Source organism: Trichosurus vulpecula, chromosome 2 (assembly GCF_011100635.1).
Source record: "Trichosurus vulpecula isolate mTriVul1 chromosome 2, mTriVul1.pri, whole genome shotgun sequence".
NCBI lineage: Eukaryota > Metazoa > Chordata > Mammalia > Diprotodontia > Phalangeridae > Trichosurus > Trichosurus vulpecula.
Genome location: NC_050574.1, coordinates 38283701 through 38297108, shown reverse-complemented (window position 1 = coordinate 38297108; position 13408 = coordinate 38283701). Strand labels below are relative to the sequence as shown.

The following is a 13408-nucleotide window of genomic DNA, read 5'->3' as shown; positions in this document are numbered from 1 at the left end:
CAATTTTTCCTCTACTTCTCTTACTTGCTTTTCCAAATCCTTTTTGAGCTCTTCCATGGCCTGAGAGCAATTCATATTTTTCTTGGAGGCTTTTGATGTAGGCTCTCTGACTTTGTTGACTTCTTGTGGTTGTATGCTTTGATCTTCTTTGTCACCAAAAAAAAAATTCCAAAGTCTGAGTCTGAATCTGAGTCCGTTTTCGCTTCTTGTTCATGCTCCCAGCCAACTGCTTAACTTTTGACCTTTTTGTCAAGCTGTGACTGCTTGTAAAGTAGAGAGTACTTTTTTCCCAAGCTTTAGGGGCTGCGCTGCTGTTTTCAGAACTACTTCTACACAGCAAGCTCTGCCACACCAGTGCTCCTCCTCCCCTAAGAACTGCCAACCCGGACCACGACCCAGATCCCAGCAGGCTCTGCACTCCTGCTCTGATCCACCGCTTAATTCCTCCCACCGGGTGGCCCTGGGGCCAGAAGCAACTGCAGCTGAAGCTCTGGAAGCAGCCCCAGAGCTGCACCACTTCCATGCCCCTGGGGCTGTGGCCAACCACGTACTCCTTTCACTCTGATTCAGCAGTTTTTCCCACTAACCTGCTCTGTTTCTTGTCTTTGGCGTTTGTGGGTTGAGAAGTCTGGTAACTGCCACAGCTCAATGATTCAGGTCCCTACAGCCTGTCCCGCCTGTCTCCCAGTCTGGTTGGTCCTGGCGCAGCCCACACTGGGTTGTGCTCTGCTCCACTCCCAGCTCCATGCGATAGACCCTTCCCAGCGACTATCCAGGCTCTCCTGGGCTGGAGCCCTGTTTCCCTCTGTTGTTTTGTGGGCTCTGCAGCTCTAGAAATTGTTCAGAGCCATTTTTTACAGGTGTTTGGAGGGACCTGGGGGAGAGCCTAAGCAAGTCCCTGCTTTCCAGCTGCCATCTTGGCTCCGCTCGCTCCCATCTGCAGCTATCTCAAAGGAGTTTTTATGCTACAGTGAAAACACAGGACGGGTTTTTGTGGGCATGGTACACACAGTCTTCCCAGCTCCTCAGAACCTCCTCGTTCTGGGGTTTGGTTTATTTTTCTCTAAGTGGTGATTACTGTACATGTGCCTTTATTTCAAGTTAACAAGCATTTATTAAGAACCTGCTACGTGCCAGGTTTGGGCAGCTAGGTGGTGCATTGGATGAAAGTGCCAGACCTGGAGTCAGGAAGACCTGGTTCAAATCAAGCCTCAGATACTTCCTAGCTACGGCCGTGGGCAAGTCACTTAACCCTGTTTGCCTCAGTTTCCTCATCTGTAAAATGGCAGACCACTCCAATATCTGCCAAGAAAATCCCAGATGAGGTCATAAAGAGTCAGACACGAGTGAAATGACTGAACAACAACAAAAATGTACAGGTGCTATGCTAAGCTTCAGGGATTCAGAGAAAAGCAAAACCAGGCCCTGCCCTCAAGAATCTTGTAATCCAATGGGGCAGACAACATGAAAACATCAGAGTGTGTGTGTGATAAATTGGAGAAGCTCTCAGAGGGAAGATACTAGCATTAAGAGGACCAAGAAAGGCTTCTTGAAAAGGTGGGATTTTAGCTGAATCTCAAGGGAATCCAAGGTTAATTCTAGTGCCTCCCCCTGTTTGATAAGCTCCAGTTTATCTTGTCTGTATCTTCTTTGTACATAGTTGATGGTGTATTGTCTCTCCCATTAGACCGAGCTGCCTTTCTTTGTCCCTATGGTCCTTAATGCAGTGCCTGGCCCTTGTTCCAGTGCTGACTGACTGACTAAAGAAGAAGAGGATTGGGGGGGTGCGGGGAGGTGTATTGTTGGAGGAGCAGCAGGGAGGCCAGTGTAGCTCCATATCTCATTCCTCTTGGCTTCTCCAGTTCACCTAGGACAGTCTTAAGCAAGTAGTAGGCACTTGGGAAATATTTATTTTTTTTTTAATATAATTTTATTGATTTACTTGTTTTCAGCATTCACTTCTATAAGATTTTGAGTTCTAGATTTTTTTCTCTTCCCTCCACTCCTCCCTCCCCAAGACAGTATGCAGTCTGATAGAGGCTGTACATGTACAATCATATTAAAAATATTTCCACATTGGTCATGTGGTAAAGAAGAATTAGAACCAAAGGGGAAAAACCATGAGAAAGAAGAAACAAAAAAAAAGAGAATAGTCTGCTTCCATCTGCATTCAGACTCCATAGTTCTTTTCTGGATGTGGACAGCATTTTCTATCATGAGTCTTTTGGAATGGTCTTAGATCATTGCATTGCTGAGAAGAGCTAAGTCTATCAAAGTTACCGTGGCTGTTAACTATGTACAGTGTTCTCCTGGTTCTGCTCTCTTCACTCAGCATCAGTTCATGTAAGTCTGGGTTTTTCTGAAGTCTGCCTGCTCATCATTTCTTATAAAACAGTAGTATTCCATTACATTCATATAGCACAACTTGTTCAGGCATTCCCCAGTTGATGGGTATCCCTTCAATTTCTAATTCTTTGCCACTACAAAAAGAGCTGCTGTAAATATTTTTGTTCACGTGGGTCCTTTTGCCTTTATATGATCTCTTTGGGATACAGACCTATAGTCTTTTGAGCATAGTACAGGAAACATTTCTTGAGTTAACAAATCAAAACTCTGTGTTGAAAAGGTTTATTGTGTCTCTTTTTTTTCCTTAGTGCTCCTGAAATTCCGAACAGATAAAGGGAGGGACCCTCAGTCGGATACTTATGGTGAGGATTCTGAGTTGTTGCTTCAGATCCGAAATGACCTGCTGGAGTCCCTGGGGGTGAACCCTGATCTACTTCCTGATGACTTTGTCAGGTGGGTCTCTCCAACACCTCCTGTCCCTCAGAACTCTCAGGCCCCAGCCTACATAACTCCCAGCATCCTGTGAGGTGGGAGAAGATGCCGACTTACCCAAAGTCCCATTAATGTTAGGGCTCCTGATTCCAACCAGAACGCTTTCCACTGCACCCACCGGCCATCAAGCATTTACGAAGCAGCGATTGTGTGCCAGGCACTGTGCTAGTGCTGAAGACACATACACAGAAATGAAACAATTTCTGCCCTCCAGGAACTGATACTCTATCAGGAGAACCAATATGTACTCATAGTGTAGATTAAAATATATACAGAATTTAGCATAAGGCAAGTAAAATGAATTTAATTCCAGATTTGTACCTCATTTGGACTGAACAATACATGATCTGTGGGAGGTATCCTGGAAAACATCCAACCCAACTATAATTGAGGCGCCTGCCCACTAGTGGACAAGCAGAGGTATTACCTGTGTGCGGGGTTCTAGATTTGGAGGAACTGTGGCCCATGGACCAGTTTTTATTCAGAGAAAGAAAATTCATGAAGCTGACAGGCTTTGACCAAACCCCATTCTCAGCTTTGTTCTCCTTATTTTATGTTTAATTGGACAAGGTTGTGTTCTAGGCACAGGGAGTGACACGGAGAAGAAGAGGGCGAGCTTGGCTTTCCATGCTTTCCCTCCTCCACTCTCTCTCCCTTGGTTCTTGTGAGGGTGTGGCAGCGTCCATGGATGTACTTGAGGAGTTCCCTCTCCCTTCTCTCTGATGGGGACCTCCAGACCTCAGGGTGTCCTGTCATTGCAGGTCAGCCTTGGGACCAGCAGTGGCCTTGAAGCAATTTGTTCCCTTAGAACCACTGCCTTAGAAGGAAATAAAATCCATGGGGAATGATTAGAATTAGAGAATTTTTGGATATGAAAAAAAGGAACTTAGGAAGTACTCCCTGCCCCCACCCCTTTCCCCATCATTTCACAAATAAACAGATTCCCATGAGAGGAAGAGACTTAGCTGAAGTCGTCCTACTAATTAGGAGCGCAGGCCAGACAATGCATTCTCTACTATGTTGCTCTAAGAAATTTGCCATAAAAATCATGCAAAAAGAGGCCTTTGACAGCCTTTTTGTAGAAGTTCCTGGCTTTATGTTGAGGAGACTGGCCTGAAGGAGAGAGAAGATTGTTCCAAGGTGATTCACCTCAGCAACAGCAGGGATACAGCCACTCTCCAGGTCTCTGGATCCTCACGGCAGGATTCTTTGTCGTTTGAAATTTCAAATAATCTTGAGAAGAACCTTTGACAGGCCTGCAGCTTGGACCCATCATAGAGATTATACACCTAGCAAAAGAGCTGAATGATTTCCCATTTTTCAGTCCTTCAGTGGCTCATCCTGAGGAGAGGGCAGTGTGGCCTCTGGCCCATCCTGACTGGGTGACCCTGAGCAAGTCATATAACCTGTCATTGCTCCAGGCAGCTCTTAAAGGCCTCTGAGGAGAGCAGGGAGCCTGTCCCAAAGGATGGTTCTCAAGGCTAATGGAATCACTGGTCAGGATCAGGACCAGGGGAAGGGAGGAAATGGTTTGCAGTGAGAGGGAGTATATTTAGAAAAATAATTAAAAGTGTGAAAAACCAAAAGATTAGATTTTTTTGGTGTTAGGTCCTCCCAAGTTGGGAAGGTTTTGTGAATGGTGTGATTGACAGAGTCCCTGCCTTCCCTGGCCCAGCCTCTCTGTGTTCCAAGCAGCTCATCAGGCTACATGCAGGAAGATGAATTGTTGAGCCCCATCAGCCCTCAGGGAGTGCCTGCTGTGCTCTAGAAGGGCCTTCCCTGCCCTGCCACAGGGAGAATTGGCACCAAGTGAGGACAGGTGCTAAGGCAGAATTCACACTCCTGGCCCCTCATCAGAGCGACACCGTAAGAAGCCATTAGCAAGAAAAATGTCCTTGCAGATATCCTACAGATGGACACCCTTACCCTGACATATAGTAGCGGAAGCGAAGGCTTGTCCAGTTGATGAGGCACAGTCTTCAGGAGTCTCTCTTTCTCTCTCTTTTCTCTCTTTCTCTCCCTCTTCCTCTCCCCTTCTCCTCCACTTTTCTTCTTTTTCCTGAGAAGGATAAGGGAGTGGACAGGTAGGGTGCAGGGGAAGGAGCCAGAAATGGGCTCGGGGCCCTTAGCCTGTTTCCAAGTTATTTAGTTGTGTTCTCAAAGGTAATGAATAGCCTGAGTTGATGTACCAGGGACTTGAAAAGGCTGGAGGTACCATTCTTGCATGCCCAAGTGGCAGATAATGAGATGAGTTGCCTCTTGTTTCTTTGTCACCTCCCATTCCTTTTGACTTACTTTGTTGGTTATCTTGTATACTGGCGATTTTAGCCCCTTTCTCTTTAAGAGATGCCATGTAGCCTCTTAAAGTTGAGGTGAGACGGCCTGGACCAAGGGCTTGGACCTGGCTGCTTGCGTTCCATTGCTCTGCCCCTGGGCATAGACAAAGGACTTGAGCTGAGAAGGGGGTGTTTTCTCTATTTTCTTGCCCTAGTGAATTTTACCTTTGATAAGATTTCATCACTGACTTAAAAACTGTTGGGAACTTGATAACATTCCTCATGGTCAGGGCTGGTAGAGCCCCCAGTTCCTGGGATGTTGTTGGAAGAGATAGTTGCCATGGGGGTTCCCAGTGCTCTGAGGAAGGGAGCTGCTTCTGATCCCAGGCACTCATTTTTGTGTAGGCAGGAAGGCCAGTTTCCTGTGTTCATATCTTCATTTCAGCCCCCATGCAAACCCTTCCTACATGTTAGCACAGGCCTGTACCCTGGCATTTGTCCATGAGGAGCATATAGAATGTGCTCCTGACCCTGCACTGAGGAGAATGTGGAGAATGTGACCAGGGCATTGAAACATCTGAGACCTACAGGGGTGGGATTAGAGGAGGGGGAGAGGGAGAGAGAACATTTGAGTTGTTTGTTTGTTTGTTTGTTTTAAAGATATAAGTTGTGAAGGAAATCCAGAAGTTTCCCAGTCTTCCCCAAGTGTCTCCTAGCGCTTGGATCGGATTGGCTCTTCACTGTTAGATGTGTGATCAGAGGCTGACCTCTTGAGAGGGGAGCCAAGGGCTGAGCCGTGTAAGGAGCCCCTGGCATCCCTCTTCCTTACCACCCTTTTGTTTTCCCTCTCCTTTAGCTGCTGCTTCTCCGAGATGGCTCCAGTTTGTGCAGTTGTTGGCGGAGTGTTGGGACAGGAAGTTGTCAAGGTAATTAGTATCTGGGAATGGGCTGCTTAAAAAACATTAATGTATTCATCTAGCTCAAAGAGAAATGAATGCTTCCTTGGGTCACCCCTAATGTCCACTGCAACTCTCTGTTTTGACCTCCTTTGGCCTTTATATGCATGGTACCAGTGTCTTCAGCCTGTACCAGAGTCATTTTTATGTGATGAAAAGGGCGGCAGAGAAAAAGAACTGGGTGGGACCCAAAACAAGTTCCTCCTGGTGGCTTTTCTTGGGCCCACTCATGGATTCATTCATTTCTTCTTCAGAAGAAAAAAATTACACATTGATAATAACACTTCTCACATGACTGTTGATAGTGGCAAATGACTAAATGTGTGTACGTGTATAACATTTCAGCGCATCCAGGATTCCAGATTCACCAATGACAGCTAATATTTTTGGAATCCTGGATGCCCCGAATTAAATTTCCTTTTTCATGCTTATTTTTAAGCTTCTTTGTTCAGTATTCACCAGAGGCGTTCATTTTCCTTTGCCTTATCTCTATCTCATCTATGCTCCCTGCATCCCCCATCCTTTACTGAAATTTTGTGTTACTACTGCTCATCTTGTGCCCTCCTGGCATATGGTCCATCTTGTCATTGGCTTTCCTAAACTGTGGCACCCCAGACTATACCCCTTGGTCTTGCCAGGACATGGGAACTGTCCCTCTCCATACTCTTAAGATTTCATGGGCGGGAGAGAAAGATGATGTGCAGGAGTGAAGAGGATGGAGAGGATAGAAAAGTGCATGTGCTCAAGTGGTAAGGGCCACCCATCTTTGCCATCCTGTTGAGGCCAGGCCCCTCTGGCCCTGGCTGACCAAGGCTTCAGGAGCCTGGCAGTGATGGCTCTCTTCCATACACTGCATAGGCATTTTTGGAAATCTGCCCTTCGTCAGGTTTTCCATTTTTTGCCCAAAGTGGTGCTCTTGTCCCCTCTATACATGATGGTGTCTCTGCATCTGGTGCCTATCTCCTCATTGGCCCCTCCTGCCTGCCCCAGCAGCTGTCGGCTCGAGTCCTGTTTCTGTTTACCCCAGATGGCCAGAGTACTCCGCATTCTTGGCCCGGGGTGTGTTTGGAATCCCTTCTTGCCCCATCCGCAAACCAGAGGACCTCTTTACCTCTTGCCCCCTCAGTCTGGTATCTTGTGGAGCTGTCCCTGATTGTCCCTGCCCCCATCGTACCAAGCCCATTTCCTGAGTTACACCGCAAACCCCCCCCCCCCCCGCCACCCTCCTTGACAGCTCAGGGTCTCCAGTAGGCCTCTGGAGAGAGGAGCCCTGGGGAGTGCTCTGTGAGGTGTTTTTCTGGCCAGTCAGAGTGGGAGGGTGGGCCTTAAGTGGGCCCCTCTTGGGCTCAGAGAGCCCTGAAGTGTCAGAGCTGGACAGGAATGTAGACACATTCTAGTCCAACTGGGTCTCTCTACAGGCAACACAGATTCAGAAACAACTTAGTGGTAGAGGTCACAGCTAGATCTCATTGACTCCCTCCTAGGGCCCTTTCCTACTGTTCTCCAAGGCATTGTCCCTTCCTTGCTATCTGCACTGCCCGAACTAGGGTGCAGGAATCTGCCAAAGGATGCTGCTCTCCCCCCATCCCTCCCACATACACAAGATACCCCTTCACACACACTCACCTAAAGGATGACGGCCGGCCCATTGGTTTAATGTCTACCTTGAGACGAGCTCTGTCTCCGGCATCTCTGAGAAAGCCACTTGAATATGTCCAGAGATGGGAAACTCACTTCCTACCATTGGAGTTGTTAAAAACTTGCCAAATGTGCCTCCCTGGAATTTTTCCAGCTCCAGTCCGTGTTGTGTCCCTGAGCCCAGCAGGCTTTCTGAGTAAAGAGATGGCCAGTTTACCTGTGGAAGGCCCTTGACCTCCTCATGCAGAGCGGAAGCTGACCTAGTCCCTGCCCACTTTGGTCATCTGTCTCTTCTAAATAGTAAAATGGAAATTGTTTTTCTGACTCCCTCCTCAGGCCCTGTCTCAGAGGGACCCTCCTCACAACAATTTCTTCTTTTTCGATGGCATTAAGGGAAATGGGATCGTTGAATGCCTTGGTCCAAAATAAAAGCAAGCCTTGGGCCCCTGGATGATGACCTGCAGCCTGCCGTGGAAGTCCAGGCGCAGCCCCCACCCCAGTGCCCCAAAGAGAAGAGCCTGTAACATTGGGATTCAGCAGGTGTGCTGCTTGCAGTCATTAACAGATGCTGGTCGATGCAAGGGGATTGGAGATTGACTGTTAGCATCTCAGCATGAATCCAGCCCACGTTTGTCCTCCCTGGGCAGAGGGCACTGACCCCAGCCATCCTCCCAGGCCCATCCCAACTAGGCTTTCTTCCTTTGTTATATTCCTTGGGATGCTCCTCTGGGAAGGGCAGGATGGTCCTTCCTGGGAGCTTCTCACCACCCTCTCCTCTCTCCCTCCCCCCCACCATGCCCCAAAGTCATGGCCAGAGCACTCTGACTTCTGGTGGGGAATAAGGCTGGGCCAGGGTGAACAAAGGTTCCGGATTTAGGCAGGTGCCCTTGGGCGGGGCACGGGAAGGGAGGGTGCCAAGGCCTGGCACAGGACTTGGCATTTCATTTTAGAATCCCTTTGTTAGAGTCCAATTTGAATTGGGGCTTATTCCTGGTTTCTCTTAAGAGTTAGTCACCCAGTGAGTAGGACATCACTCTACTCTTTGGCTTCCTAAAGGGATTTCAGCCCTTTAATCATTGTGACTGACTAACAATTGCAGGCATTTTGAGGAAAATCTTTGAATTTAAAAGTCACCCCTTAGAAAGGCCAGCCCAGTGCCTGCTACTGAAGGCAGTATTCTGTAATCTGGCAGAATCATTCACATGGCCTCTTTAGACAGGAGTTTCTTGCATTTTTATGGCAGGGGGGATGTTTTTTTTTTAATAATGCTTTCTTTTGGCCGTCTTAGAATGGCAGCTGTTGTGTTTTACATGTTTTCTATATTTTCCTGGATTCTGAAAAACATAATAAAATAAAGTTGGTTGCTTCTGGGTTTGTCTTTCTTTTCCTGCTGGAAATCTTTTTAGAGAAAGGCATAGTTTCCTGACAGTGCTCCTTGGATCCTAAAGGAGCACTCTTGTCTCTGGCAGCCTGAGGTTCCTTTCCATCCTTGGCCTTGGATTCTCACCACATTCCAGGGGATTACAAGAAGGGCTGAGAGTTTCACAGGAGAATGTAGAGACAGGGAAAGGGGTCGGGATTTGAGTGGTGCAGTGCCCCAGAGTCTCATGGGGGAAGAAACTGTCATCTGCTAAATAATGCCACTTAATGATGGCCGAGAGAAAGAGAAGTTCGGAACACGGAGGAACTGTTGATAGGAGGCTGTGTTCTTGTGCAAGGATTGGCTGGAGTCAGCTCAGTTCCCCCACTCGGTCTCTGCCGGGTGTGGGGCTGTACCTTCCCAGGGAGAAGGCTCTATTGGCTGCCTCTGTTGTCGGGGAGGCAGAGTCTGCCCTGGCTGCAGGCTTTCCCTTCACCAGCATCTGCTCCCCCTCGAGCCTGCATGGGAGAATTCAGTTCAACCAACACTCAATACCTGCTGTGTTTGCTTAATGGGCTAGGTGCTAACCTTCAGCCGATTGTGGATTCTTAGAAGGCACTTGCTCCCACTGAATCATAGCTTGAGCCTTTAGAAAGGGACCTTAGAGATCATCCGAGCCAGTTCCCTCCTTTCTCAGGGAAGGAAGCCAAGTCTGCCCAGGTTTGCTGGTGGGTGGGCCTGTCTCTGGTCACACAGGTCATCAGGAGGGTCAGGCTGGGAAGCTTGGTGCTCTCACTAAAGAACAAGCCCTCTTACCACTTGTGCTGCATGATGTGTAAGCATTCTCCCATCATGCCTTTCCTCAAAGCTGAGTGAAGCGAGGCTGTGTGAAGTCCTTTGGGTCTGATGGCTTCTTCAAAGATCATCAAACCAGTGGCTCTTAAACTTTTGGGTCTCAGGACCGACACCCTTTACACTCAAAAATTGTGGTAGTGCTTCCCCCCCACCCTTAAAAAGCTTTGGTTTACGTGAGTTTTAACTGTAGATATTTGCCATTGGGAATTAAGACATTAGTATTATCATGGGAATGATTTTGATCTCTAAGACTCTCCAGAAGGATCTCGAGGACCCCGCCCCCACGTGCATGGCTTTGGTTATGAGAGGGAGCCAGGTCAGAGGAGGAAGGAACCCCGGCAGCATCCAGTTGTTTTCAAGCAGGCCTCTAGTTGAAGATTGGTTCACTCCTCTTGTAAGCAGCTCTAATTAAGGAATCTGCTCCAGAGGAATAGGGTAGTAGCTGGGGTCTAAGTGTTGGAGGAGGGGGAGGATTGGTGCTGACTCCCAATACAAAGGATATCACAGAGTAGATGTTAGTAGCCTTGGGTTCACTTAAAAGCACCAAATTTAGCATTAGGCTTTTGCCTTCACATTTAAACCTGACAACAGGTAGAAAAGTAGGCCAGAGTGATTCTGTGAAGTCTGCCTATTGGGCAGTGTTCCTGAGCATTTGGAATGCTCCAGCTACCTCTCTGCCACCTGGAAAATAGTTACCCCGTTTGACCCCAGAAGAGGCCCATCCTCAAGCCAGGGAAGCGAATGCTTTTTCATTGGTGGGGCCTGTTGGATCTGCCCCCCAGCAGCATCCTTCACTTGGTTAAATTTAGGTATGATCCAAAGTTGTTGGCTAGCTGGGTGGCACAATGCATAGAAGTTGGGAAGACCTGAGTTCAAATGTGGCCTCAGATACTAGCTGTGTGACCCTGTGCAAGTCACTAAACCCCTTTTTTGCCTCATTATCATCATCTGTAAAATGACCTGGAGAGGGAAATGGCAAACCACTCCAGTATCTCTGCCAAAGAAAACCTCAAACAGGGTCACAGTGAGTCAGACACAGCTGAACAAAATTGTAGCTTTTGTTTTAGTGGGGTGCTGAATCAGTAAGGCCTAGGTTCTGGTCCTACCATTTGACACACTGGATGTACAACTCTGTACAACCTCAGGCAGCTCTCAGACCATGTAGGTCTGAGGTGCCAGTCTGCCTTGAGAGAGAGAGCTGCCTGTCTGGATGAAATCACAGGTCGAGTTTCTTTTTTGAAAGTTGGTGCCCCAACATGAACCACTGTAGGAAGGGGCCCTCGCCTCATCTCCTGTTTTCTGTTGTATTGGTGGACAGAACAGTAGGGAATTGGAGCACAGTTCTGTTTGGAGGCTGAAGAGCACAACAGCACCTGCCTCAAAACAACCCAATGGGGTGTATTTGTATCCAGGGTCACACCCCAGCCGTGGTCTGCATGAGATAGGAACCAACCCCTCTGCCAGAGAAACTGGGAATTCCAAAAGAGGGGACCGAAACACTTGGAATCACAGGGTGTCCTGACTGGAAGGAGCCTTAGGACAGGTTCTCTAATGGAAGCTGGCACACATGAGGTATGGGTCACATGACAGGAAGGTTGTTTGGGCACTGGACCACTGAATTTGGAATCCTGCCTCAGAGTATTGGGCATGTGGCCCTGGGCAAGTGACCACCTCTATACAAGGAAGATAACACCCCCTCCCTCCCTGGGTGGGTGGCCAAAGCAGTTGAAGTCACTCCTGTTAGGTACTTGGCAAAGCTAAAGCTCTATATGACTGCTAGCTAGCTAGCAGTAGTAAGTGAAAGAGCCAGAATTCACACCCAAGTGGCTTTTAATTTAATTTTATTAAGTGCCAATTATGTACTTGACAGGAACGCAAAGGAATAAAAGTTAGTCCCCTTCCTGCCTGGGGGTACTTCCCTGACTTCCCTGACTCCTAGGCTGCCCTGTCCCTGGGACCATCCAAAGCCTTAATCACACTAGGGGTGCTTGGAACTTCGAAATGCAAGGGTGCAGGGCAGGTCTGCTGCAAAAGAATTTGCTCACTCAAGCCGCCTTGTGCGGTCAGTGAGATTTTAAGAATCTGTGCATTTGCTGAGGAGATGGGACTGATATTTTTATGGAGCAAAAAGACAGAAAATCTGGATGGGATTAAGGAGTGGCAAGTAGCCTGGGGTGGACGGGAGGTTACCGGGAATAAAGGGCTGTGCTGGGCCACCATGAAAGGACAGTTGGAAGGATTAGACTGGGATGGTCGGGATTCCTCAGGCCTGCCCCAGGGATCTGCACTGCTGAAATTGGTGGGCAAGTTCAAGGACCTTTTCCTTTTAGGGGCCCAAAGACATGGTCTTTTATTTTTAGGAGTTCAGGTTCCATGACCCATCACCACAAAACTCCCAAGTCACAGAAAAGTAGGATCATTGATGGGGCTCTCGCAGGCCAACTCAGGCTGCTTGATTTAGCACTTGCAGAAGCCTCATAGGATAGAGCTAGGAGCCACCCTAGTTGTCATTTAGTACAATGCCTTTATGGCAGAGATGAGGAATCTGAGGCTTGGAAAGACACGAATGTGTTACTCCATGACCTAATGGTCTGTTGGGTCCCACTCCAGTACGTTTTCCCCAATGCCTTCCAGTCAATAGACATCTATTAAGCACCGACTCTATGCCAGGCACTTTACTAGGAAACTGAGGGGAGAAAAGTCTGAAGATGTCTCAAAGCTATGCATCTGGTAGGAACATGAGACACTATCTTGGGTCACCTCCTTCCATAGAGCTTTTGGAGCTCACAGCTCACCCCCCGATTGGAGAGCATCTAGTCTGAGGGGCAGAGGGCTCTGAGGAGAGGAGAGGAACAAAGCTAACTCAGTCTTGCAGGATGATAAGTTCTGTTCTCCCCAGCTATGAATCCCTTCCTCCCCTGCATGATCATTGATTCAGCCATCTGTGTACATGTGCCTCCCCAGATCCAAGGTAAAGCCCATGAAGACCTGGGTTCTTTGGTTTTTGTCTTGGTGCCCCCAGCATCTCCGACAGGGCCTGACAGGTGGAGGTGCTTAATAGATGTTTCTGGGTGGTTTATTACCTCTCTAGTGTGCCTAGGAGCTTTTTCCTGTGAATCTTTTCCCGCCACTCCCCTTCTTTATCTTGCATATTTTTACTAATGTACTAAGGCTTCACGTGACGGCTTCTCATTAGGCAAATCCTTCCACTGCCTGGCTTTCTGAGAAGTCTCATTCTCTGTTCCAACTCTATTCCACCTGCTCACAGCTTCTCCCTAATGACTTCGATCACCAAGGAAGCAGGTCCCTGTCAGTTTCTACAGCTCTGTCTTCAAGCCAGACAGCCCCCGCCCTGCCACTGTAGCCCTCTAGTAGCTCACTCAGAGGCCTCACCCCATCAGCCCAACAGCTTTCCACCAATCTCATTGATAATTTGGCTCCTACTCACGGTTTTTTTCCTTAGACCCATCTCCCATTCACCTGGA

The 13408-nt window shown here is 48.1% G+C and overlaps 1 protein-coding gene across 2 annotated transcripts in view; it reads left to right on the top strand.

Annotated features, from left to right (window-relative positions):
- Nucleotides 1-9076, top strand: part of SAE1 (SUMO1 activating enzyme subunit 1) — a 62947-nt gene extending 53871 nt beyond the window's left edge. For both annotated transcript variants that reach the window (XM_036744754.1, XM_036744755.1), the window contains exons 7-9: nucleotides 2655-2799; nucleotides 5971-6040; nucleotides 8045-9076. In XM_036744754.1, the coding sequence (XP_036600649.1) occupies nucleotides 2655-2799; nucleotides 5971-6040; nucleotides 8045-8137 (308 nt within the window). In that variant the 3' untranslated portion in view covers nucleotides 8138-9076. The remainder of the gene's footprint in view (nucleotides 1-2654; nucleotides 2800-5970; nucleotides 6041-8044) is intronic.
- Nucleotides 9077-13408: the final 4332 nt, after the last annotated feature.